We start from the raw sequence: 27,981 nt of genomic DNA on the forward strand, positions 1-27,981 counted from the left end.
ATTGGTAGGACTGCAGGAAGCCAATGTGCTGAATGAATAGCCTTGGGCAGCCCTCATCTCAGAGTGTGGCTGGCTCACTGTTGCTTCTTCCATAATTATCTTAGTATGTCTTCTATGCTTATTCAAAGGCATAGGAGAAAAGGATCTGGAAATCTCAATATTCAGACTCAAAAAATCATGAGCTTAAAGAACATGGCATGAATTTTGGGATCCAAGTCTACGCTTTCCCAGGTAGTCTCATACTGCTGAGGGCCAGGATGAGTCAAGTTTGATTTTTGCAAATAATGCTCACATTCAAAGACCTATCACAATCATAAATTTAATTATTTGTATTTTTGTTAATTGTTCATCTCAAGTATTGGACTTTATGCCACTATCAAGTGAATCTAAGATGCTAACAAAAATTAAGAGTAGCAGTCTCTCTAAGGCTTCTGTAGCCAGACCACAGTTGAATTTATAAGGAAAGCTCGATGGTTAGCTTTAATTTTTAAAAAGGAGAATTCAGAACCGTCTTGAAAAATTTCCTGGAAAACTCTTCTTACTGTAGCTATATGAGCCCTGAAATTGCTAAATATACCACAAACAAATCCTTAAGTCCACAATCTCTTTTCATACGCTCTAGCAATTTTGAACTTAAGGAATTAGAATCCTAGTGTTTTTTCTTTTATTTTTAAACAAACAAGTCAAATCGTGAAATCTATAAAAAGAATGAACAAACTGAGTTAATTTCAGGAATACAAGGTTATTTAGCATTTGATAATCAGCATAATTTATCATATTAATGGAAAAAATCATCTGGCCATCAAATTTGATAGTTGATAAAAGCATTTGATAAAATTCAACATTAATTTATGCTAAAAAAAAAAAGCACATTAGTAATGAAAAGGAACTTCTTTACCTAATAGTGGATTTAATTTTTAAAACTATGATAAATACGATGGTGAAATATTGAAAACTTTTCCTTTGAAACTGAGAATAACATAGATGCTTGCTATTATCACTTCTAATCATCATGCTAAATGATGATATACCTCTTACTATTACTAAATACCTATTACTAAGTGTAATAAGGTAAAAAAATAAAAAGGAAATGTATAAGGATTAGAAAGAAAAAAATAAAATTCACTATTTGCAGATATGATTGAGTATACAGAAATTCCAAAAGAATCTACAAATAAATTATTCAAAATAATATGTGACTATAGCAAGATAACTACACATGAGGTTGATATAATAAAGAAATTTATTAAACATCCAATAGAAAGTGAATTTTTAAAAGATATTATTTTCAATTGCATTAGAAACATCAAATACCTATAGACCTAAAACCTCTACACAGAAAACTATGAAATGTATAAACTATAAAATTATGGAACATATAAACTATGTGTTTATAAAACATAAAAGCATATAAAGTATAAACATTAAAATAAAAACTATGTTTATAAAGCATGTACATTATAAAATACATATAACTATAAAATATTGTTTCAAGAAATTATAGACCTAAATAAATGGAGGTATAGACAGGGCTCATTAATTAGAAGATTACTTTTAGGTGTTGATTTCTCTCAAATTAATTTGTGAATTTTGTGCAATTTCAATTTTAAAAAATTCTTGGCAGATGTGTGTGTATGTGTGTGTGTATTTGTGTGTTTAACAGGCTGATTCTGAAGTTCGACTGGATATATAAAGGCCCAAGAACCGCCAAGATGTGTTGGAAAACAAGAGCAAAGAGGAACAACTTGCTCTCTACTAGAGAGCTTGACATCTAGGCAGTGTGGAACTGGAAAGAGGATAGATGAATACCAGTGAAACAGTCCAAAAACACACCCATGCAGAGGTAGAGACTTGATTTATGATGAAGATGTCACTGCAGAGAAATGATGGAAAGAATTATCTTTTTATTAAAGGGTGCTAAATCCATTTAGTATATAGCCATATGGGAAAAAAATGATACTTGACCGCTAGTTCATACCATCCACAAAAATCAATTCCAATAAGATGTAGATCCAAATGTGAAAGAATAAAAAATGACAATTTAGGAGACATACAGGAGAGAATGTCTTCATGACCATAGGAAATGGAAAGGTTTCTTAGATAAGACATAAAACACATTGACCATTAAGGAAAAGATTAAATGTTCTTTTTATAAAAAAAAAACCTCTAAGAAAGTTGAAATGTGTGCCACAGGCTGGGAGAAGATATTTATAACATATGTAACTGACAAAAGAGTAAATAAGAAAAAGACAAACAATCCTAATTTTAAAATAGTCATGAAACTTTAACAAATAGAAAAAGGTATATCCAAATGGCTAATAATATATGAAAAGGTAGGAAACCTCATTAGTAATCAGGGAAATTCAAAGCCACAATGAGATACTACTACAGATCTACCAAATTGGTAAAAAAGGTAAAGATTGACCATACCAAGTGTTAGTGTGAATATAGAGCAATTGAAACTCTTACACACTGCCACTAGAAATGTAAATTGGTGTAACTCCTGTGGAATATCTGGAATTAGTTACTGACGTTAAACATGTACATACCTCTTATCCAAAAAGCACAGTCCTAGGTATGGGTCCAGCAGGGATTTGTGCACATGTTCAAGAAAACACATGTACAAGAATGTTTGTAGCAGCATTTTTCATAATAGCCAAAGTCTGAAACAATTCAAATGCCATGAACAGACAATAATAAATAATGTGTAATATACTTATACAATGGAAAACTGTACAGAAATCAAAATAAATTACACACAACAATATGGATGAATCCCATACACATAATGGTGAGCAAAAGAAGTCAGACACAAAAGATCACATACTTTCCAATTCCATTTTATTAATTTCAAAAAATCCAAAAATTAACTTATGGAACCAAAAGTTTCTGAAAAGTAGTTTTTGAGGTGCTGGTGAAATTCTATTTCTTGTCTCAGATGATGGTTGCACAGGCATGTTCACTTTGTGATTATTTATTAAGCTGTATATTTATGATTTGTGTACCTTTCTGTATGTGTATTTTTTTTAAAGCAATAAAAACAAAAGACAAGTGGCTCATGAATCAAGAACTTCCTCTATGTGTCTCTAGTTTTACTCCATTTTTGAACTGAGGAGTTTTGAGATAGCAACAAGCATTTCTACATATTAGCCACATTATTGAATTTTTAAAAATCTTTTTATTAATAGGCTATATTTTTAAAGCACTTTGAAGTTTACAGAAGAATTGAGCAGAAAGTACAAAGAGTTGGCATATACCTCCTCATCTCCTCTCTCCACAAACCACAGTTTCCTCTGTTATTTGTGTTTTGCGTCACTAATGTGGTACGTTTATTAGAACTGGTAATCCAATGTTGGTGTACTATTATTAACTAAAATCTATAGTTTATGTTAGTGTTTGTTTTTTGTAATGTACATTCTATGGGTTTTGACAAATGTATAATGATATGTATTCACCATTACAGTTGAATTAATTTTTAAATTTATTTTTAGTTTAAATTGGTATTTGGTTTATTAGCTTCATACAGTTTCCATAATGATTATTCTTTCCCTTTGCTGATTGATTTTGTCTCCTTTATAACTAAAACTATTTCACAGAGAGGATATAAATCTTTTTTATACCATTTAGCCAATGGTTTAAGTAAAATAATATAAAGTGAAAGATTTAGGGCCAAATTTTGGGGCAAAAGAAGTTGCTTAGGGTTAGCCTACCTTCCACTTGTCTTTGGTAGTTAGAAGGCGTGTCAAGATTCTGGTAAAAGATTCTATTATAATGTTTCAGGCACGATTTGCCATGGGCCATTCTACCCTCAGCCCTGACACTGAGGATTGCTGAGTCACACTCTGAATCAACAAAAGACTGATGTCAGGTTGTACAAGTTCTAACTCCTGGCAGAGTCATCTTAAAAGGCTTAGTACAGCTTATATGTGAATATCGACCATACACAACCTGGAGAGGGTCTAGACAGTAGATTACTTCTCTGCTCCTCCCTCTGTATTCCTCAAGGTAGCTCCTCAGAAATGACTAACATTATAACAGGATAGGAAGATAACTGTTTTCACCTTCCTTAGTTCACAAAGAAGAAGCAGGTAGTGGTAGCTTCTAGTAATCACTCAATACTAATGGCAGAAACCTTGAGTGCATTTTGGTCTTAGAGTGAGCTTTGTTGGATGTGTAATTATGAGCACTGGATTAAAGATAAAGCCACTTTTTAGTCATTGAAAAGAACAACATACTGGGAGTGTTGATTATATATTGAAAGAAGAGGAAGCAGATATACTCAAATGTGTTCAGAAGCAATCAAAAATCTTGTTACGTAAACACAATCTATAAATAGAAGTAATGAAATCCAAAGTCAAGAATAAAATCAAAGGCAGCTTGAAGTTACCATGAGGCAGGATAGGTTTACCAACATGTTAAGTTAGAACATATCAAAATTACCACTAACATTCATTATAATACTAATTTTACTAAAATCAAAACATTGGGAAGGATTAGGTAAACGACTGATGACCCTAGGCTTAATGAACTTTTTCTCCATGGAAAATATTAAAACAATAATATTTGGAGGAATCTTTTAGAACTTTAGGAAAATAAAACTATTGTTAAACACTTTAATATCTATTTGTATCCCTACAACCATGGCCATAATAACCTATTCAATGAAACAGTGCCTTCAACAGCTACAACAAAGTAGTGTATTATCTGAGTTTGAGTTACTGCCAAGTGAGAAGTGAACTTTTTACATTCATTAATTCAGGTTTATGATAATTCAGGATTATGATAATCCTATATCATACTCCTTTTCATGAAGCTTGTGGCAGGTCACAAAGTAGCCTGAATTATATTTTCTTCCTCCGTCACCCGTCTTTGTTGTCATTTAGAGATTTTTCATCCACCAGATCATGAATCTTGTTTTAAGATAGCAAATATATAGACTTATCCTTGTTTTCAGAAAACATTCTTACCCAATGATACACTGTGATCTGTGGGTTCAGGTGTGAATGGAAAGGTCTCTGAGATAACAATAGGCTTCCCCATTATGAGGCCCAGTCTGCCCTCTGACAAATGCAGTTAGCTGCTTTCTGAAGTGCAAGGTTCTCAGACGTGTTTAGGTAAACAGAGCTGCACAAATATAAATACTGATAGTGGAATGCAGAGCTCATTTATGGTGTTAGTGATTTGTGAAAGAAATATCAGGACTTATCTAAAAGTGAGCTGTGTGGTGGATGTCATTTGCTTTATAAAGAATAAATGTAATGTTCTTCTTACGTAAAAATTATTCTTGCCTATGAACTCCAATTTCTTTGCACAAACCTTTGAGTTGTATGGGAGTTGTACTGAATCCTAATCTATACTGTTGCTTAATTTCCTTGTGAGCACCACGCCTGAAGGCAACAAGCTACCTTGTGTTTTCAATATTCATTTATATTAAAAACCTGCAGAAAACTCTTAATAGTTTACATCATATAACTAATTTATTTCTATGAGTACTTGTACTGTTTTGTTTCAAAGATTGCAAAAAGTATGTTTCAAGTTGCTAGGCCAGAGGTTGCAGCAGGAAGGGACCCCCTGTTTTTGACTTCCACATCTTGCCTCATGTGCTGACTGAAGGAGTTAGCTCACAAACTCTTGCCCATTTATATTTCGGTAAAATTCTCCATTCTAATAGAAAAACCCCTCTCAGAGATGCCAGAAATCTGGGGTGCATAGACTGATACTCGGCATTTGAGGATAATAGCCTTGGGAATAGCAGGTGCTTTCACTAGTTAAAAAAAAAAATCACAGGAGTCCTTTAAGCCTCTTTTTGGAACTAGTGTTGAAAAAAAAATAATTCATTTGGAAAATGCTCTTTTCATAGATCAAACCACCCTTGAAAATTACCAGATGTCAGCATGATTTTACCAAGTCCCTTTAAATGGCGAAATATTCTTTACACATTTTCCCCACTGGCTATTATGTACCTCCCACAAATAAAATCAAGGTGTGCCTGCATCTTGCCTTTACTTGAATATGCCCTTGGGTTATAGTTATGACATGTCACCACTCAAAGAGATTAGAACATCTGACTTAAAATAAGCTGGCAACAGAACCCCAAAAAGAAAACATACAATAAGTTGCAAAGCTGTGAAAACTCCAGGACCAGAAGAGCAAGCAAGATCTTGTCCCTTAACCTACCTAAGGCAAAATAGGGAATCATTCCCCATGGGAAAAACAAGTGAACCGCAACCCCAGATCTTCATTTCAGAGCCTCATCTCAAGAACTATGAGGCTTAGGAACGAGGAGTGTGATTACACTTTTAATTTTTGCCACCTGTTATATAAAAACATGTTCCATAGTAGAAAATAGCCCAGCTGCTGATACCTGCGTGTGCAGGAATGGCCAAAAAGGTGAAGACATGCCCCTAAGTCCCTTTTCTCAACAAACTCACAAAACATTGAGAGTCTAACTGGAAGCAGTTAAGAAAACACTGGAAGGGAAGTGGAGTAAGACGGAGTAAGATGGAAAAGTGTTCTAGCTCTCCTTTCAGGGTTGTAGGTGCGTTCTAAGCCCCCTGATTTGGGGGAACCAACCAAAAATATCCTCTCACTCTCCTATCCACTCATCTCTTCCTTCTTTCCTCTTCTCTTCTTTGTCGCCTTCATGATCTCGTTTTACTATTTTTTTCTCATATGTATATTTTTTGTTCTCTCTTTCCTTCTCTTCTCATTCCACTTTGAATGAATATTTTCTGAAGACTCAGAGTGAGCCTTATAAACAGCAGGCCCCGCAGACACACGAATGAATACAACACCACAGGCACGGCCAAGAGAAGGGCGAAGAGGGGGAGAGTAACAAATCTGGTTTTTAATACGCTGAGTTTGAAGTGCCAGCAGGACATCCATGGAGGCAGACAGCGGTAGTTGGAAATACTAATCAGGAGTTCAGTAAAAAGGATATTTTATCAAATTTCTCTTATACTATAGGCACTGTGTTTGGTGTTGGGAATATGGTGAAAAAAATAAAATTCAGCCCATTTCTCCAAGGACTTTAAGAAAACAAACAAGTGCATTCAAGTGTTAGAGGTGCAGAGATAAAAGAACAGGCAGGAAGATGCTTAGGAGATGCAAAAGACAAGTGATCAGTTGTACCCCAGAGAAGGGAACGAGGGGAAATTAGCCTCTCTGTTTCATTAAGCAAATCAGCCTGGGTGGTCCCTGTAGGCATTAAATCTGGGGTTGGCCCTCGAAGCTCCTCTATCAATACAAAATTGTTCCAGCCAGTCTCATCCATGGGATGTTAGCTTTTCTGATTTGTGGTGTTCTTTCTTTAACTGGATACTGATCCCCCAGTATCAGAACAGTCTCCATCTCTCTGCAGGGAGGAGAAATCCATGGCTACCTGGAAGGGCTCCTTCCCAAGTTGTCACATGAAACCTGAAATTTTTAGCTTTATAGTCAGGTTTAGCACTATGCTGATTTTGTAAAATAGCCAATAATCTCTTACATTTCTTCCCATGCATTTCCTGGGCCCTAGAATGAGCCTGAGGCTGTTCCAGGATGAGAACACAGACTATGACAAAGCTGGCAGTCTGATGGGCTGCAAGAATTTCCTGGGAACACAAGTAAGTCATCGCTATGGAGCTCTTCTGTTCCATGAGAGCTGATGAAATTAACTTTCTATTTCAGAAACCCTTCTCAGCTTTTCCGATGAAATCCTTTATCAACTTATCAGATCTTGGAACTAATGGAAATTCCTTTCCATCCTACCCTACCTTACCCCCAATCCCATTTGTATGACCCACAGAGAGAATTCTACAGTCTTTCATCAGTCACCCATTTATGTCTATCTCTCCTAACTTAAAAAAAATTAATAAATAAAACCTTTATAGGCTGATTAAATAAAGTTTACATAAACAATTTAATTCTCTCAGTTCTTTCTCAGATGCCTGGGTTAACTCAGACAAATCAAAATTGGAAACTCAAAATTCACATACTTAAAAGTCATATTCTCTTAAAGGAAAAATCACCTTTTGTGTTTTTCCTGTGCCAAGAACATTACTCTCTACTCACAAGTTATCACTAAGAAAACAGTCTGGAACATTAGTGTGAGGTTCTATATATAGTAAATCAATATGGCTGCCATTAACTTGGATATTTATAATGTCTGGGTTTGTTTTTTCAAGTTTTCAATTTAGACTGTAATTTCTTTCTAAAATTTCCTATTAAAATATTGTTTATGGTAATATGTTATTAATTAATCACTTCTTGAAACATATTTATGATACATTGCAAGTTACACAGGATTATTATAAAATACTTATATTGAAGTCAAAGCTGCTTCTTGTTAGTTTTGGGAAAAGGAAGGACTGCTTATTGAATCCACTGTTTTTGGCCATCTAAAAATTTAATTAAGCCCCCTAACTACAGGCGAAAGAGGTGGAGAATTTGATATAATGAGAAATGATAACATTTCCTTTTAAATTTTAGTATCTCATTTCAGATACTCTTCTTGTTGTGGCTGTTTTATTTAATATACATGAAATGAGCACAATCTGATAAACATAAGGTATGTGGCAAAAAAAAATAACAAAATATATTTGATTTCATGCTACACTATTCTGCCCTTTCAAGTACCCTGTAAGTATATAACATGCCTGAGCCTACTTCTTATTTCCAAGAGAAATAAGTGGATGATAGAAATCATCAAGAGCAGGGTTATTCTGTTTAAGTTCATCATCACTATCATGTTTTATTGAAAGCTGCTAAAATTTGCACAGGATTTTAGAGGCATAAATTAGGTCTGCAAATTTTTGGTGATTTTTTAAGCTACTCAGTATTTAAGATAGTTAAGAGCCTAGGAAAGCATCTTAAACAATTTTTCCAAGTGCCATAGCAAAAACCATCAAGCGAACAACAACAACCAAAAAACCCTATGTCCTAGTTTTGACTTTGCCATTAATTACCTTCAACAATTTATCTAGTTTATTTGGGTCTCAATTTTCTCATTTTTATCATGATTAGTTGATCTTGTTAGTTCCAAGATTCAGAACTAGGCCCATTTACACTAAAATTAGTCTCAAAGATTCTAACATCTTCTGAGAATGTACAATTTCTTCATAGTACATGTATTATGTGATCTTTGCATAATGAGGAAACCATAGTCTTTACACTTGAGTGTATCGTTCTCATCCTTTGCGAATGTGTACATCTCTTCTTAAGGTCAAAATGTCTTTCAGAGTTTTGAAATGTCTTTCAAAAGTACAAGTAATGTTACTTGTACTTTTGGATTGAAAAATTAGGCAATGCCAGAAGGCTACTATGACTCCAGCAACATTCAGAATGAATTTGTATTTTATGATTCACAGCAATACCTACACATATTTGAAGAATACTATTACTTATTATTAGGTATCAGTGAGGATGCTTTCAACTCCAATGACTGAAAATATCTACTCAAATTGGCTTACACGATAAGGAAGTTTATGATCTCACATACAAGGAATCCAGACATAGAGTGGTTCCACGGCTATTTATTCAGGAGCTCGATGTTGTCATTGACGAGCAAGGGTGTTTTCAATTCTCATCTCTTCACTGAGGTGATTTTGCCCTTGTGACTATAGTGATTTAGCAGTTCCACATCATATCCAGACATAACAATGTCCTGAAAAAGAAAAAGCTAGCCCTTCTTTGTCTCCTTAGAAACAATTAACCTTTCCCAAAAGTCCCTGGATAGGATTTCTTCACATACCATTGGCCAGAAATGGGTCACATTTTCCTCCTAAATCCATCACTAACAAGGGCAATAGATTAAGATGAACAGATTGGGGGAAGAATAGGGAGGCAACCACCACAATCGCTAGAACAAATAATTCTCAGTCTATACAGAGTGCTGTGCACAGAGCCATGGTAATAACTCGACACGTACCGCCCACTTCTAGAAATCCTTGGTCAATCCCTCTCTATAAGACCAAGGTCCATTAACACTCACCACACTATTAATGATTTGTATTCTTCCGTGGGTGAAAAAGTAAAGTTAATAGTTCTGAAGTAAACCACCCTAACTTGTATGTGCATCTTTCCTAGAGGATAAATCACAAATATAACAACATATAAAACATGTAACAATTTCTTACTATTTTAATGTTGGTCCTAAACACACACACACACACACACACACACACACACACACACACACACACACACAGATCTGCTCACTGAACCAGTCTCAAATTGGATATCATCACTGCCAATCATTTCTGCCACAAGAATGGTAATAAAAGGGGTCAGAATACTTCTGTTTTTTGAAACCCTCACATGATGGCAGGCCAGACCCTTTCACTCAAAAAAAGTGGGTATTCCAGAACAGTGAGGTCAAAAAAGAAGAAATCTCACTAGCAAAGGGCTGAAACGTGTATGAGGACAAATTTTAATGGCTTTAAGTACTGTGTTGGGATGAGAATAAAGAACAATAGAATAAGCCTTTGATTGTCTAAGTCCCTTGTTGTCCTAATATTCCTACCCTGTTGCTTTTTTTTTTTTTTTTTTTTAAATTTTAGGATTTCCGCATAGGCCTAGAATGTAGAAAGCCGAAATGAGCATTACTTCCACATTAGCAACAATAAAAATACAGATAAAATAGAAAACCATAAGTTCCCTTGAACACATCAGAAAGCTGATGTGGCAGGGCAATGAAGCATCCTAAAATTAAGGAAAAACAGGCTTTTCAGGACACAGAATGTAAGTAATGGTCACCGGTAGCAGGACACAGGAAAAAGACCAGTCACCTAACAAGGAGGTAAGAAGAATTCAGATAAGATTTTTCACCCATTTCAATAGTCTTCTTTCAAGTGTGTATGAAACATTCATGAGAGAAGACTTTTCTAGGAAATAAAACAAACCTCAACAAATGTAAAGAAACAGAAATCACACAAAGTATGTTCTCTGACCACAACATAACCTAGAATTTAAAAACAGAAAATATTTGGAAAATTCCCCCAAATATTTTAAAATTAAATGCCACACCCATGTGTCAGAAGAGGAAGTCACAGGAGAAATTAGGAGACATTTTTAAATCAAATAAAAAGAAAAGCAACATATCAAAAATTTGGGGATGTAGCTAAAGCACTGCTTAGAAAGAAGTTTATAGCAGTAAATGTTATATGAGAAGAGAAGAAAGATCTCAAGTTACTTATCTAAGCTTCCAACTTAAAAAACAATAAACAAAGTTAGAAGCAAGCAGAAGGGAGGAAATATTAAAGGTAAGAGCAGAAATCAATAAAACTGAGAACATAAATAGAGACTTCTAGCTTTCAGTTCCGCATGTAAGGAGCTTGGGAGTTGCCACTCCATCCTAACAAGTAAACACATAAATAGACTTAAAAATCAACAACTTTTCTTGGATTCTTAAGAGAGAGGAGAACACAGGGTAAACCACTATCCCTAAGATTGGAGGCAAAAACAGGGAATCAAGGCTTAATGGAGGGGAGACCCACTAACAGAAACCTCCACAGGAACCAGTGCTGGGGGAGGAAAACCTGAACTGTACCTACGGATAGCTGAGGCTCAGGGGAACAAATCTGAGAGTTAAAAACTCCAGGGGACTCATCCATAGGGGTCCCCACACTATCGTGAAATTTACCTCCAGGGATTTGACCACATTCCCACAATAAATATTGGGGAAAGTTCTTCTCTTGCTTTTGGCGAGAGGAAGAGAAAAGGAGCCATGCCAAAATACAACAGAGCATTCTGTTCTTAACAAGGCCTGTCCTTAGGGAAAACTAGTTAACTAGAGTCTAACCTGCGGGAGTATTATTATGAGCCTAACCAACCTGTGAGAAGAAAAATACCCAACTCTCGCCAACTCTCGCCATTCTGTCCCACCTAAGTGGGTAGAAAGAAACAGAAACATTCGTGAAGTTCACAGTCCAGAGGCACAGGCTCACTGAAGACTGAGACCTGATCTTAGGACTGTATAAGGCTTTCCCTCTGCCCACACCTCACCACCACATTTACAGCAGTTGCTTTTAGCCAGGAAATCATGTCCAGCTATAAGAAAAAATGACAAGGCATAGCAAAAGGCAAAACACACAATTCAAAGAATCAGGCAAGCACCTGAACCAGACGTGGCAGGGATATTGGTATTACCAGACTGGAAATTTAAAACAACTATAATTAATATGCTATGGTATCTAATGAATAAAGTAGACAGTATGCAAGAACAGATAGGCAATGTAAGCAGAGAGATAGAAATCCTAAGAACCAAAAAGAAATCCTAGAGATAAAAAAAACACTGTAACAAAAAAGAATGCCTTTGATGAGCTTATTAGTAGACTGAACCCAGCTGAGGAAAGAATCTCTGAGCTAGAGAATATATCAATATACTCCCCCAAAACAGAAAAGCAGACCGATATCTCTCATGACCATAGATGCGAAAATCCTCAACCAATACTAGCAAATACAATTCATCAATGTTCAACAAAAAGAATTGTGCACCATGACCAAATGGGATTTATTTCAGTTATGCAAGGCTGGTTCAACATGAAAATCAATTAATATCATCCATCACATCAGTAGGCTAGAAAATAAAAATCACATGATCATATTAATAGAAGCAAACTCATAGACCAATGGAACATAATAAAGAGCTCAGAAACGGACCCATTCTTATACGAGTAGTTGATTTTTGATAAATTTGCAAAGGTAATTCAATGGAGAAAGGATGATCTTTTCAACAAATGGTGTTGGAACAAGTGGAGATCCTCATGTAAAAAATAAACCTTAATCTATACTTCTCACCTAACACAAAAATTAACTCAAAGTGATTCATAGTATTAAATATAAAGCTGAAAATAATAAAACTTCTGAAAAATAAATAAGAAAATCCTTGTGAACTTGAGTTAGGCAAAGATTTGTTAGACATGGCTTCATTAATACGATTCATAATAGAAAAACAATAAATTGGACTTCCTCTCCAAAAGACTATGCTAAAAAAATGGCAAGTCTAGCCACAGACTAGAATAAAATATTTCGAAAAAACACTTATCTGATAAAGGACTTGTAGCCAGAATATATAAAGAATGATCAAAATTCAATAGTAAGAAACAACCCAACTTTAAAACAAGCAAAGGTTTGAATAGACCCTTCACAAAACTCATAGGACACTAAAAAAGGGCAAATTTTACTGAATTTAAATTAGCTGATTTATATCTGATTCTGGCAAATGGCTAAAACACTAGGGTCCCCAAAACACACATTGGGGATCACTGGTATAGCAGCAGTTCAGAAATTCTTAGGTGAGTGTTGTCAGTGGAATGTGGAGTTGATGAGTATGTCGGGCAACGAGACCTGATTTCCAGCGTGAGTCTATGTACTAGAGATAGACCCGGAAGAAAATTACTGGTAACCATGAACCAGATAATAAGGTGTGGTCCTCATCTTGATGAAAGTCGTCCTTGTGTGGACATGTTTTGTGAGAACCAAGCCTGTTTTCTGAATCATGGCCTCCAGTGCAAGAGAATGCTCATCACCTGACACACACTTTTCAGATCTTCAGGCTAAAAGTCATTAAAATCCAGTAATAAACCCATCTGTCATGTGGCTTCCTGCTGTTTTGTTGAGTTGTTTTTCCTTGCTCCTCAGTAAGGATCAAGCTTCACACACATTTTAAACAACTGGTCTAGTTATATTAAATAATTCGCTTTTGAGAGCATATCTTTTTGTATGAGCAGTGTTGAACTTTTCATCTCCTTGATGCTTCTGACATCCTTCCCATGTCATTTCTGAGTAAATAAAGAGCAAATAACTTGGCTTATCCAAGTTCTTAAGAGGGGCTTAAGACTGTCAGGGTGGGCAGGTGAATGTTGCCAAACATAAGGCTAGAAATGACTTCCCACCCAGACAGGAGGATTTTTATTTCTTCCATGAATGGGGAATCATTTGAAATCCAAGGCATATTTTTTTCTCCGATTATGAAAGGGTAGGAATAATACTTTACTTTTTTTTTTTTGGTTCATTGCTGTCTTGATAAAACTAATCTATGCGTTAAATTATTAGAAACAAGTTATAAATAATTTAGTAGGGCATGTGTTAGAAAAACACAGAAGTTTTAAATTAATAAATGTATCACCTACAGATGATATATTCTAATATTATCTTAATGCTTTCATATCTCAATTTTTCAAGAAATAAAATAAATCATTTTTTAAATCTTGTGTTTATAGTGGGTTAGGTAATGAACACAGGACAAAATAGGGGCAGAGAAGAGTCCAAACTAAAGAAAATTATTTTTATTTTTTTGGTCCTCCACTGAAGTGTAAGCTCTAACCAGTAGAACTTTGAGGAAGGTAACTTAGCAGGAAAGAGGAAGGAAGTTGCTGGGGTCAGTGACTGGCTCAGAAAAGGTCAGCATCATCCAGACCCTACCCTCTTTCTTCCAAAAGCAATCACCAAATGTCTTGTCTCTGCCCAGCCTCTCTGACGCTGCTTTTCTTGATCCCTTTCCTTTTTCATCCTTGCTTTGCTAAACTTCAAGTCATTATCTTTCACCAAAAGTGTCCTGATCAGTTTCACTATCTCATCTCTTCTTTCCTGTTCACTCTCTACATTATCACCAAATTAATCTTTGTCTAGCTCAGCTCTTATCATTGCACTTTCTGACTTCTCATAACTCCCCCTCACTCATGGAACAACGTAGACACTCCTCAGACTGGCATTTCAGATTCCCTGCCACCCAACTGGCACTTTCTATACTTCCAACCTCTCCCTATCTACTCTTTTTTCACAGTATGTTTTGCCATCCTCCACCTGAGCCTCACTTTTTCCTGTATCTGTGCCTCTCATGCTGGACTCTGTGCTTGAAATATCATCTCCACCCTCAGCTTCTTACTACCACCCGTTTTTTAATGTCCAGCTCAAATAACACCTCTTTGATGAAGCATTGGCTGATGCCTACAGCTGGAAGTGAATTTCCATAGTTTCTAAATCTCTACAGGTTTACATTCTTTCTTATATTGTGACTATTTGCATATGTGGTGAATACACCCATATACCATTTTGTTTTGTTTTTTTTACATTATTAATTCCTTGAAGGCAGGTTTTAAATCTCATTCTTAATTGTTTCTATACATCGAGTGCTTTGCTCATGGTAGACCCTCAATAGGTATTTGTTTATTCATTCAACACCTATGTATAGGTTTTGAATGGATAAATGAATGAATGTATCTGAAATCGGAAATGGAAAAAAGGAACCAGGGTGTTTTGTTATCATAATACAGGCAGCAAGGAACACAGTTTGGGAATAGTTCAAGAGCTATTATACACAAGAAAAGCTGATAGAGAACTTAAGCCCAGATATGAACGGCAGGCGTTGGTATTATGTCTCAGCTGCAGCCTTCCAAAAGCTAAATGCTCCATAAACTGTGACATATGCTGTTGTCATAATCGTTTACAGGAAAGGCTTATTATCCAGGAGTACATGCTAACCAAAGAGAAAGCTAGGAGGAAATATGGTCTTCTTGTCAGAAATGTAGTAGCAACCTGCAACAAATAATTATTTTATCATTTTTATTTTAATATGTAGGAATTCATTCTTTAAAAAATTAGTGGATTTACTGTTCAACAAAAGAGCTGAATCAAAGACTATAGATAGTGAAATAATCTCACTAAATATAAAAATATTTTCTCTCATCTCCTTCTCAGCAAACTTCATTTTATTGTCTCTTAGGAATGCCAGGCAAATGCGTCCCCTAAAATCTTCAGATCCCTAGATGAGAGTATCATAAAAACATATCACTATCATGTAAAGCTGTTTAATAGGAGGAGGGTCACAGAATAGGTAGAAATCCATCTATAGGGCACATTCCTTTAAACCAAACAAATAAAGAAAAATCTGTTCACAAAGATATTTCACTAACTCATAGAGATGGTAGTGAACAGTCATTTGACAAAAACACCCTAGTCACCAAAATCTGGATTTACACATCACTTTTCAGAAACTCATCAGCCACATAAAATGGGGTACACCTATACTCACATTGCTCAGCAAGTGACGAGTCTGGTCACCAGGTGCCAATATGGGCTACACGTGAATGGACATCCTTTCTCACTAACCTTTTTAAGTCAGTAGAGAATTTTGGGAGAATGACTATATAACCAGTTGCCTCTTAAGGAAATTTTCTTTCTGGTCCATCAAAAATTGATTAAATGTGACTCATTTAACACAGCTCCAAATGGAGCAGTGAACAAGAAACACCTTTCCGGTGTCTTAGTCACTGCTCTCTCCTAAATCTGACTCTTTTTTAATTATAGCAAGAATTTTGTTGCTTTCTCATCAATGTGAAACATTTAAAAGACAATTCTCTTAGTACCAGGATATGGTAGGAACTTAATATATGAATGTTGAATGAGCCCAAGGATTCTTTCCAGGTACCAGGATGTCTTATTATAAAGAATTTTGGCAAGCACAATGAACTGTGAACCTTGAATAACTGGAATATAAGCACTTAGATTCTTTCCAATTTCTTCTCTCCCAAGGGGCCTAGTACATGACTCTGTAAACAGTACTCATATGCACACATAAACATGTGGGAGCACACAACCACAGACTTACTAGTTATTGAGTTAGCTTAAAGGATCCTTGATGAATTGCTTTAGGTTTTATCTATTTTGGGTCTGAGTTTTCCATTGTCCCTGGAGAATACCAAAGTTATTACAAGAATCCAAGGGAAGGAAAAAAACAACCATGCTGGTTTCAAAGGCTGGTTAGCATGTTTGGTTTTACATAGTAGTTATATAAATGGAAGAACTGATTGCTCTATGATTGCCAACTCTTAATACAGATTTTTGTCTAAAATCATCAATCAATTATACCAACACCATAATGCTGTTGACTGAAAATATCCCCACTGTTCAGACGGTTTTAGTTCTTATGTAATTTGTCATTTGTCCTCAGCCTGATCTGTTTTGATATTGCCTATTTCCTTTCAGTTCAAAGCTATGGGCATACTTAAATCGTAAGCACAGGCATGGGAAACGAGAGTTCAAGACTCAGTTGGAATATAGGCTCTGCAATGTATAGAAAATCACCTCCCAGTCTTCCTCCTGTGTCTTCCTTTCTGACACTAGATATGTGGGAGGGATTTCCCACAATTCTCTCTGACACTAAGAGACTTCTCTGTGACACTAGCCAGGTGTCCTACAATTTAACCTGATTCTGACACTATCTACCTGGAGATACGATCAGATCCCACAAGTTAGGGCTCAGTCCCATGAGGCTGCCCTCCACTTCAGATGCCAATCACAAGTAGTAGGTCCCCAGGTTCCCCACAACTTCTATCCAACTTGGCTACAAATTGGGTTTGATTATTTGCTAGAATGGCTTGCAGAACTCAGGGAAACACTTATTTACCTTTACCAATTTATTAAAGGACATGATAAAGGGTACAGATGAACAGCTAGATGGATGAATACATAGGAAGAGGCCTGGGAGTGTCCTGAATGCAGGAGTTTCTATCCCCATGGGGTTGGGTTGTTATCACTTTCCCAGAACATGGATGTTTTCGCCAACCTGGAAGCCCTTCAAATCCCATAATGTTGGGATTTTTATGAAGGCTTTATCATGTAGGAATTATCAATTATTTAACTCCTTTTCCAGTCCCATTCTCCTCTCTGGAGCCACTTATTAGATGTAAGATCTTTGGCCTGGTTACTCATCTTCCCTAAATTCTACTTTTCTCAGCTATAAAATGAAGATAATAGTAGTGCACCCTGTAGGGATTAAACAAGATAATGTATATAAAATATCTGGCACATAATAGACCTCAGAAAATATTAATTACAGTCTCTCTTCTTTCTTAGTAATCCAAACACTAATATGGTGACTATATAGAGTTGTTCCCTAATGCCAATTTGAGAATACTTACCAACTACTAAAAAACATCTCCTTGACACCTTGTATGCAGCCTCAAATGATCTAGCCTTTGCCAATTTCTCTAGCTTCTCTTCCACTGCCACCCATCCCTTTGCTTGGTGCATTCAAACATATTAGCATCACCCTTCCTCAAACTGACGACAAGTCTTCCACTTCAGAGTCTTCTCAAATCCTCTTTCCCCTGTCTAGATTCTAGAACACTCTCAACTCCTCTTTCAGCTACATAATTTATATTCAACCTTCATCTATCAATTTAAATGTCATTTTCTTAGCAGGAATCCCCCTTACATTCCTCCCCAAAATATATCTCCTCTTCCACTCTCTCATAAAATCCAGAATTCTTTCTCTACAATAGTTATCACATTCTTAATTATGTATTGGTACATAATTGTTTGTCATGTACATAACTTGTTATGAATTTTGTCTCCTTTACCAAATTTAGTTGGTGAAGCCTAAGCCTCAGTACTTTAGAATATGACAGTATTTAGAGATATGGCCTTTAAAAAAGTAATTAAATTACTGTCAGGTCCTTAGGAGGGGCCCTAATTTAATCTGACTGGTGTCCTTGCAAGAAGAAGAGATTAAGACATATAGAGAGAAACACTAGGAATGCACACACACAGAGAAAAGGCCATGTGAGGACCCAGCAAGTAGAAAGCCACCTTCAAGGCAAGGAGAGAAGCCTCAGGAGAAACCAAACCTGCCAACACCTTGATCTTGGACTTCTAGCATCTAGAACTGTGAGAAAATGAATTTCTGTTGTTTAAGCCACCAGAATTTTGTTACGGCAGTCCTAGCAGAATAATACATTATTTAAGGCCTATCTTCCTCAACTAGCCTATGAACTCTATAAGGACAGAGGATGTGCCTATATTTCACCACTGAACTCTCAGCATATTGTTCAATAACTGACTCCAAGCAGGAGTTAATATATTTTTGTTTAATTCATGAATTATTGAATAAGTGAACAAATGATGCAAGGTTATATCAATTTCATATTCTCTGTCTTCCAGATTCTTCAGTGCTCTCCTCCTATGAGATTGACAGCAGACATGTTAAGTAAGTATTTATTTGGGGAAAGCAGGAACATCTCAGCAAGCAAAAACCCAGTAGTGGCACATTCTAGATCACCAAAAGGGTTCTGAAATGTATGACTCCAAAGTAGAATATTGGGAGCTTTGGAGTGAGAATCCCGTGAGTGGTGCTCAAACCCTTCCATGTGTTTTGAGTGCCCACAATAGCAGGATGAGGACATGCACTGGTCCTCTGCTGCAGGAATTCCATGCCCACCCCCTCCAGGATCTTGGAGGGATGCCTCAGAATTGGGAATCCACACTTGACATTGGGTTCTGAGAAGATGCTATGGCTCCAAAGAACCATCTGAGTGGGTCCCAAGTTCAAACTTTCCCATATTACCTACACCAACTCTTAAGCTAGTCTTTTGGGGTCCTGGAAAGCCACATGCTCTCCAGGTATTCATGAGAATTATGTAGGCTGGTGGAAATTGACTATCTCGGGAAGTCTTATTGTCCCATGGAATGCCTCTGGGAGTCCACACATGTGTGTGGAGACTATGTGGTTGCTGATTCAAGGGGCAAGAAAGTCCTTAACCCTCTCCAAGAGTATCTCTCTCTCCATTATTTAGGTGGCTACATGCCTAAAATTCTGTCACAAACATGTCACTCTTTGGAGTCTGCATTACTATATCTGGCTACCTCATTTAAATAATGAATCCCTATGACACCAATTCTTCCACATTTTCAGTCATTAATATCTATTTTGAATTAGTTCACCCACTGTTTCCTCAAGGTGGACTTGACCTGGCTGGGTCAGAATGGGAGAAAGAGGGGGAAAAGTTCTCGAACATAAATCCTGCCAACTTCACAGTTTTTCTAGGTCTCAGGCACCTCGACCACACCCATAGCATCTTGACCCCCACGTGCTGAGCTACACCACAAATCATGCGCATGGGCAGGCGAGAATTCTACCACTGAACCACCAGTGCCTTAAATCAAGCCCCTGTTGGTTAGGCCGTGGCAGTGGGGAAGGGGAAAACCAAGTCGTGGCAGGTTTCTGGCTAGAGAAGTTAAGGAGAAGTAATAAAAGGAAATGTCCTTTCTTCTGAACCTTTGCTCCTCTCTCCCTATGGGCTCGTGAATGGTTAATCCACCTAACCTAGTAGGAGAAACTTTCTGCTTCCTATAAAGTTTGATTCCTGGAGGCAGATTTTTTTTTTTTTTTTAATTCAGCGAGTGTCAGATCATTGGAAGGGCGGAGTAACGCCTAAACCCCGGCACATCTTTGTCAGGACTTGTCTGGAAGCAAAGAACTGAAAGAAACAAGGGGGAGAGAAGGAAAAGTGAACATTTTTGAAAGATCAGTCAGCTTTAACACACCTTGGCTGGGTCTGGATAAAAAAAGTGGGAACTGCAAACGTCTAGAAGAAAACGTCAGGGGAAGAGACAGGGGGGATTAAGTCAAAGTTGTTTCCCATCCCTTCAAAATCTCAGACTAGGTAAGTAACAAGACAAACTTGACCTTTCTCCCCACTTCTCCTGAGACTTTGATTTGAGGTTTGGCATTTAGAACTCGAATGTTTGTTGAAGGAAATAAGATAAAGTTGTTGACTTTCAAATGTTCTGGTTGAAATGATTAACTGATCATAATTGATTACTCTGGTTTATGCATTCTGCTTAGGGTAAGTCTTTTAAAGGAATAGTGAGAAAGATTCATCAGTGGTAAAGGGAAGAAAAAAGGCCAGTTAAGATAAACTAGGCTCTAGAGGCCAGATTTGTTTGTATTATTTTCAGTATTATAAAATGGTTTATGTTGCTTTATTTAGAATACGATAAGACTTTATAATTTCTTCCCTCTCCATCTCGATTTCTCTCTCTCTGTCTCTCTCTCTCATTTTATCTTGCTCTCCCCCTGACCTCTATTTCCCTTTCTCCCTTTGACACCAGACAGCAACACAGAGGTGAAGTTAAAGTATAGGTAAGTGGGGCCTTCTAGAAGCAGCCCCTGAGCACTGAGAGCTGCCCAGGCCTCTGTGCTGGCAGGTTCTGGTTAAGCTCAAGGCTCTGGGTGAACACTGTTGTTTATCACACCCTAAAATTACTACTTCACTAATCTAAATTAAAGTGAAATATCTGAAATGATATAATTAATCTAGGAATTTCCTGAGTCAAATTTAGAACCAAGAAAAATAAAAAAGAAAGAAAATTCTGTCTATGTGCACACTTTAACTGGCCAATTTGGGCCCCTCACAATCATTTTGGGGTGAAAATTACCAACAGAGGTGTCTTACAGACCCACATTAACTGGCTAACTGATAAATTACTACTTTACTTCTCAAAATATAGGCAAAGCCTCTGGCACATCATTTCTTTTGAGAAGCAGTTAATCAGGAGCCTAATAGTTGGATTTGTTATGTCCATGAAAGGTAGTGAGATTTTGAAAAGACTTTTATTTGAAAAGCAGAATTGTTCCTTCCCACCCCTGTCTGCTCTCTCTCAGGGTTTAGGTACAGATCTAAGTTAGAACTCAATGAGAGCGGGCATCTCGGCCCCTTTGGAGAAATCAGAAGGGGCCTACTTTACTCTCCGCCCCTTCAAAACACCCGCACAAATCTGAGCAGAATTCACAGGAGGAAAATTAAAACAAATGATCCTGATTCAAGCTTAGATTGAAACTTTGCATTCTGGCGAAACCAACCTGACCTAAGAGCTAACCACATTCTTAGATAATGCCTGACGGAAAGAAATCAGTGTCTCGGTGGTTTAGCTCATTGTTGTTACTAAGAGAAGTAGGATTTAACCAAACATGGTGCTAAACAAGCGGCATAATCACAAAGCTAGTGCCCAAGCTCCCTCTTCCCCAAGCTATAAAAATGGAGGATGCCAAATGTAGCAAGGGGGCAAACCTATTGCTGGGGTAGAGACAAAAGCTTCTGGGGCGGTCAACCCCAGGGCATTGGTTTTCCCACCTGTCAAACTTCTTGGTTCTTCTGTGTTTACAAATGAATAGCTAATGGATGGCTTTCTCACACTTTGGCCATTTCCTTGTCATTTTGTTTTAAAATTTAAAGAAATTGAAAGTAATAGGAGCTGTAAAAATACTTGCGATTCTTTAGCCGAGTATTTATTCCTACAATAGAAAATAGGGAGAAAAACACTCAGCCTCTCCATTCCCTCCTTAGTATCAATGACCAAGTGTTTCACGAATAAGATATGATATCTTATCTTAGAATAAGATAAGGTCAATGCTATTGTTTAGGATTGCTAATAGCCAGTCGACCTTGCTTGTGTGTGTGTTACACCACATCATTATCAAAATAGTTTTAGGTGATTGTGACATCACTTAAATGAAGTGGAAAGAAAAAAGCAACTCATGAAAGTAGAAAAATGATTTTGAATTGTGTTTTCCTGCATCAGAAAATGACATGGGATCATTTTTAACATTTTCAACAGAGCACTAACTATGAAATAACCATGAAGCAGCCACTTAGAACTATGGATGGAAATTAGCATACTTTTGAATTGAGAACTTGAGTGACTTTCTCATCCTTAGTTCTAATGAAGTGGCCCAAACATCCAAGAAATTAAAAATTATGCTACTTGACCGCACTTCCATTCCATTAGGTAGTGTTTTTGGAGGAGAACGTGCCAGTGAACATGGCTGAGAAGGAGAAAATCAGCCTCGTGCCTGGGCATGCAATTTCCTTTCCCTTATGTTAGTTACACTTTCTAAAACTACCAGCACTTAAAATACTTAAAAAGAAAGTCTTGTGGAAATACTGTAGGTCCCATGGGATGATCCCAATCAAGGTCTGTGCCTCAATCCCTCATTTCCCATTTGATAACTCACTCACAGAAAATTTTCTCTTACATTTGGTTTAAAGGAATTCGTCTCCCAACACACTCCTGCCAGTTCAGACTATCGGTCTGGAAAAGGGCTTTGGCCAAGTCAGCGGAGCTCAGTCCTGTGCATTTCAGGCCCTACATCATTCCATATGGCCATGGAACATAGCCATTTGAGGCACTTCAGCCTGAAAGAGAGGCTAGAGGCCATCTATCTGCACCCACCTTGGGCATGTTCTATTTCAGGGTACTTGCCAGTGAGAACCCCCCAGGCCCTGGAGGAGGGCATTTGATTTCTTAGCAAGCTGTCCCTCTGTGCCTTCTGGAACTTGGGGAACCCTTGGCTTTTTGCTGCAGATCTCAAGGCTCCATCATTAGAACTTAAGGAAAAGTTGGAGGGACCAAGAAATGTCTGTTATTTTTCTGAGTATAGAAAGAACAAGAAAACACATGCCAGTCTTGCTGCTTGGACTCTGAGACTCTCACCAAAGGGAGCTGTTATCAGTCTGCCTTGATGGCTATAAGTGGAATAAAGCCAGCCAATCCCAGATTTATAGCTGTTGGCAGCAACTTTCATTAAAAGATCAAAACAAGCAATAATTTGTGGGAAATAAAAGTTTCCATAGATTGTTTATAAACAGTTCCTTTTGGGATATTTCATATCAATTCAGGTGCCATCCTAGGTGGCACCCCAATCAGCAGCCAGGTGCGTTTAAACAATTAATTTCCAAAATGCCTCCTGGTTCACAACTAATGACCAATTTATTTAAAAAAAAAAAAAAAATGGAGAGGAACTTCAGAGGTACCAAAGGCAATTAATGCTTAAACAAAGGATTTCAGAGAGGGTGTTGGTTGCATATAGGTTGGCATGACATAAGTCATACAGGTTATTGCTGGAATGCAGACAGAATCACAGGCCAGGTTTGGCCTTGCGATGAGGCTGGAATCCCTTGTTAAACTGTTTATGGAGCCCCTCCTCTTGGCTCTGGGACGTACCTGCAAAAGACCTGTGGTTTCTCTGGTCCAGCTAGGAGATTTTCTGTGATGCCTCATTCCTTGCCTAGAGCTGCATTTAAGAAACTCGGATGAGCAAGAAGTTGGCACTTTTGACCGGGCCCTGAGGCTAACTGTGCTCATCTTGGTTGATTCTACCAGGTAATTGACTGGCTGGTCTCATGTGGCCCTGGTTTTCAGTGCGGAAGTTACTCAGGGACCGCATTATGACTTTCATGGCCTTAGACACATTTGCCTTTGGAACCCCTTCCTCCATTAAAAAAAAAAAAAAGTTTTAAATTATGTATGTTTTATACCTTGATTGGAAAAACATAATCCAGGTTGGATGGTGTCCATTTTTCCTTCTGATTTTAAAAAGAAATTAAAATATTTTAGTGAGCCCCTAAAAGTATGATGGGGATTAAGCACTAAAGTCACCAGGCAGGCAAAAAATAGCTTGCAGTGAGAGATCTTCAAGCGAGAGGCATCTTGGGCAGAAGTGGCTTGCCCCAGAATTCTAGAATCCAATTTGAACTTCATCCAAAAAATAAACTGGGAGGAAGGGGAGATTTGGGGGTGGGAGAAGAGAAACAAAGGGAAAGCTAGATTTCAAGTCCTTCCAGAACCTGAGACTGGGACCTACAGCTGAAAGAGCCCAGTTGAGACGAGATCCTTGCTGTGCTCTCCTGCATGTTTAGGTCTGAACCCCACCCCAGCCCACCCTTTCATGTCAGCCCTGCCTCAGTCACACAGTGGACAAGATCTCAGTGATTTTCTTTTCCAGAAGCAGAGTGAAGGGAGAATGTAGCTAATGTATACAAATAGCTATTATCCTACATATTTCAATAGATTTTTACACATATTTTTAAATATATTTTTCCATCTATGGCCATTCCACCCTGAACAAGCCCAATCCTGTCTGATCTTGGAAGCTAAGCAGGGTTGGGTCTGGCTAGTACTTGGATGGGAAACCACCTAAGAAGACCAGGTGCTGTAGGCGTAAAAAATTAAAAATAAGGGATTGTAAGCTGACAAGGTCCTTGCAATCTGTGAGGTCAACCAAGGGTTGCCTCACCTAAAAAGAAAAATAAAAAATAAATATATTTTTCCTATTTATGTCTACAAAGAAGCATAGTAGAGCCAGTTTGTTTAAAAGAGCAAGTTTCATATGGTGAAAAGTGTAAAGTTCCATGCAAGTATGACCATTATAATGATTTTTATCTTACTTTCAACCCACCAAACATCACTTTCACACCCGAATTCTAAATAATAAAGCATAAATGTCTTATATTCATAGAGCTCCACATAGCACATTGAAGATTACAAGTTAGCTGAAAGCACTAAGTGCTTTGACGGATATCCTTCAGCTATTTGGCAAATAATATAGTTTTCTAGTCAAGGTCGGAGCACATCTTCTATGTAAGCCCTTTAATGCCCAGCAGGGGGCAGCCTGCTCAGTTAGATCTTGAAAAACGAGATAGTACAAGGAATAGAATCCAAAGTGGGACTAATAAATTACTCTCTATTATAATTGATACAAGAAGTGGGAATGACACATGTAAAAAGTATGCATATTAAATAATTGTTCTTTGAATTCTAGGAATCAGGTTTTAGGTTCTCAGTTTGAGAATCTTTCTTTAGGAAAAGTGATGGTAAGAGGCATGGCCATTCATGGTTTCTGGCTTTTTCCACAGGTGGCTATGGTATGGATGTAACCAAGAAAAACAAAAGAGATGGCACCGAAGTCACTGAAAGAAGTAAGAGCATGAGATATATGTCATTACAAAAGTAATAAAAATTTGGAAAGAGTAAATAACCATTTCTGTATCGTTTCTATTGTATCATTTTTTTTGTTTTGTTTTGTTTTTAGTTTTTAGTTTTTTCTTGGAATATTTTTGTCTTTTTTGAAAACAGTATCATTTTAAACATGTTCCTAAACAGAGTTTTCTTCCTTCTCATGATATGCCTTTTGTTGATTTTTATTTTAAGATACTTATAATCAAAATATGCTCTGCTTTTTCTTTGAAGATGAAACTGTCCTTTTGATGTGTAGTTCCTATAACCAGCATTTTTAATGGTTGCATAATATTCTATTGAATGAATTCATCATAGTGTATTTAACCATTTCCTTATTTAGGAATATAGGGCAACAGAAATTCAAAAGAATAATATCCCCATTATTGAAGCAACGAAGTTGGAATAACTCTAATGTCACAGTTGCAATCTACTGTGAAAACTGGAAACAGACTTATTTCTTTTGCAAAACTGCCCGAATGATAACTTCAAAGACATTTAAACTGTTCCCTGAGCAGCTCTAACTCTTTCACTTATCCTGTGACTTCCATATATCTCCAATAAAAAAAATTCTGGCTCCACAGACTTGGAACTTTAAGTTAAGAAATAATTTATTTTTATGTGTCAAAGAATCCCACATGTCCATACATTGAAAGATTTTAGTGACAGCTCAGGACCGTTATTCAAATCAAGCTGCCATTTTAGTCTGAAAAACCATTTCCTTTTATGTATGGAAGGCTGTTTCTGCTGCATTCATAACCCCACATTTCTGCTAGGACAGCAAAGCTCATTAAGAAAATGCAGTTTAAAGAAGGAAGGAGCAAGGGGGCTTTGTAGTGAGACTGGTGTGGAGTGGAGCGGTTGTGAGCAACACAGCTTAAAGTGGCACAGAACGATCCTGCACCATCTTCTTCCATCCTTTTCTCCTTTCGTCCCTCTTAGTCACATGCCTGTGCACATGCGCACCACACATACACATAGGCCTGGGCATGCACACACTTGTGTGCACACACACACGAAGAGCATTTAAAGACCCGTGACTGCAAGGAGTTAGGTGAGCCTTTATGTCTAGCACAGAGGGAGGTAGCAGGGGCGGGCGTGATCAGAGTATGAAACTGGCCCCACTGTGGTTTGGAGGCTCTACCCACTTCCCCATGCTGCTGAAGAAGAGAGGGTGACTCAGGAAGACAGGCGGTCTTTTTTCTAACTGGTGCTTTAAAAAATGCCAAAGCCCTTATGACCTCTGTAGGCTCATCACCATTTGGAGTCTAGTGAAGCTCAATTTTAGGAGGCAAAGAGACTGGCACTTCAAGTGTGACTTTGATGTTCATTTATCCCTAATTTCGCCAAGCACCAAATGTGACTTGCCGACCCCCTTCCTTCCTATACCTACTCACACTCAGGGATGGTCCTGAAGATTTTAGAATGAATTATGATATCTTCAAGATACCCCCAAATTCATTTTTTTAAAAAGTACAAGGTAATTATCCACTTCACAATAGAAACAGCCAGGATGATGCACTGGCCCCATCTGGACTGGGTGACCATTTGGAAGGGACAGTACAAAAAAAAGAGTGTGACCTGAGACATTTGAGCATGACTTGGGGGCCTGCTATTTCTTCAAAGGTAAATCTGGGCCTGGATTGGATCTAATTTTTAACATTGACACCAAGAAAACCAATTTTCAAATCAATGGGTAGCTACCTACTTTTGGTTTCAAAGGGATATAAACTTATTTTCTTGATACATTAAGCCCCATTGTTATTGCACATATTTTCGTGTGTAGTGGGGCAGATCACATACTTTAAGGCACAAGTATACAAAAATCTCTGTTGAACCCAATTTGATGTGCTAAGCCTATGAAAGACATTAGACCTTGCCAAAACACAGAGACTTTAGTGCATTACATAAGATCTCATCTTTTCTTTTTCTTTTTCTAGTTATCTCCGAAACAGTAACTACAAGACTTACATCCTTACCGCCAAGTAAGTAACTACCTGGAGAGCTTTCTGCTCAGTAAGTCATGTGTGAAGGGCTCGGCATGTAACCTTTCCCAGAGGCACTCACGCTTCAGCTGAGCAAATCCAAAATATCTGAAATCTTTTTTTTTTTTACAGTCATATTGACATTAATTTATATACCATAAAATCCACCAGTTTGAAGTATGTAATTCAATGATTGTTGGTATATTTACAGAGTTATGCAGCCATTGTAATAATCTAATTTTGAAACATTTTTATCACATCAGAAAGAAACATCATGGCCATTAGAAGTCACTCTGCATTCTCCTTCCCCTCTCCCCAGCCCCTGAATGCCACGAATCTACTTTCTATCTCTGTAGATTTGCCTGATCTGGACACTAAAATATGAGAAATCCTATCCAACCTGAGCTTGGGGTGGAGCAAGGAACAGCCAGTCAGGCTTCTG

At 37.4% G+C, this 27,981-nt stretch overlaps 1 protein-coding gene and 1 pseudogene across 1 annotated transcript in view; both read left to right on the forward strand.

Annotated features, from left to right (window-relative positions):
- The first annotated feature begins 20,243 nt into the window (after positions 1-20,243).
- COL17A1 (collagen type XVII alpha 1 chain) overlaps positions 20,244-27,981 on the forward strand; it is a 50,647-nt gene continuing 42,909 nt past the window's right edge. Inside the window, exons 1-3 of the mRNA XM_015596324.2 lie at positions 20,244-20,423; positions 25,455-25,517; positions 27,495-27,539. Coding sequence (XP_015451810.1) covers positions 25,466-25,517; positions 27,495-27,539 — 97 coding nt within the window. The 5' untranslated portion in view covers positions 20,244-20,423; positions 25,455-25,465. The remainder of the gene's footprint in view (positions 20,424-25,454; positions 25,518-27,494; positions 27,540-27,981) is intronic.
- On the forward strand, positions 24,642-24,760 carry LOC112470213 (annotated as a pseudogene).

This window comes from Pteropus alecto, unplaced genomic scaffold (genome assembly GCF_000325575.1).
Source record: "Pteropus alecto unplaced genomic scaffold, ASM32557v1 scaffold177, whole genome shotgun sequence".
Classification (NCBI taxonomy): Eukaryota; Metazoa; Chordata; class Mammalia; order Chiroptera; family Pteropodidae; genus Pteropus; species Pteropus alecto.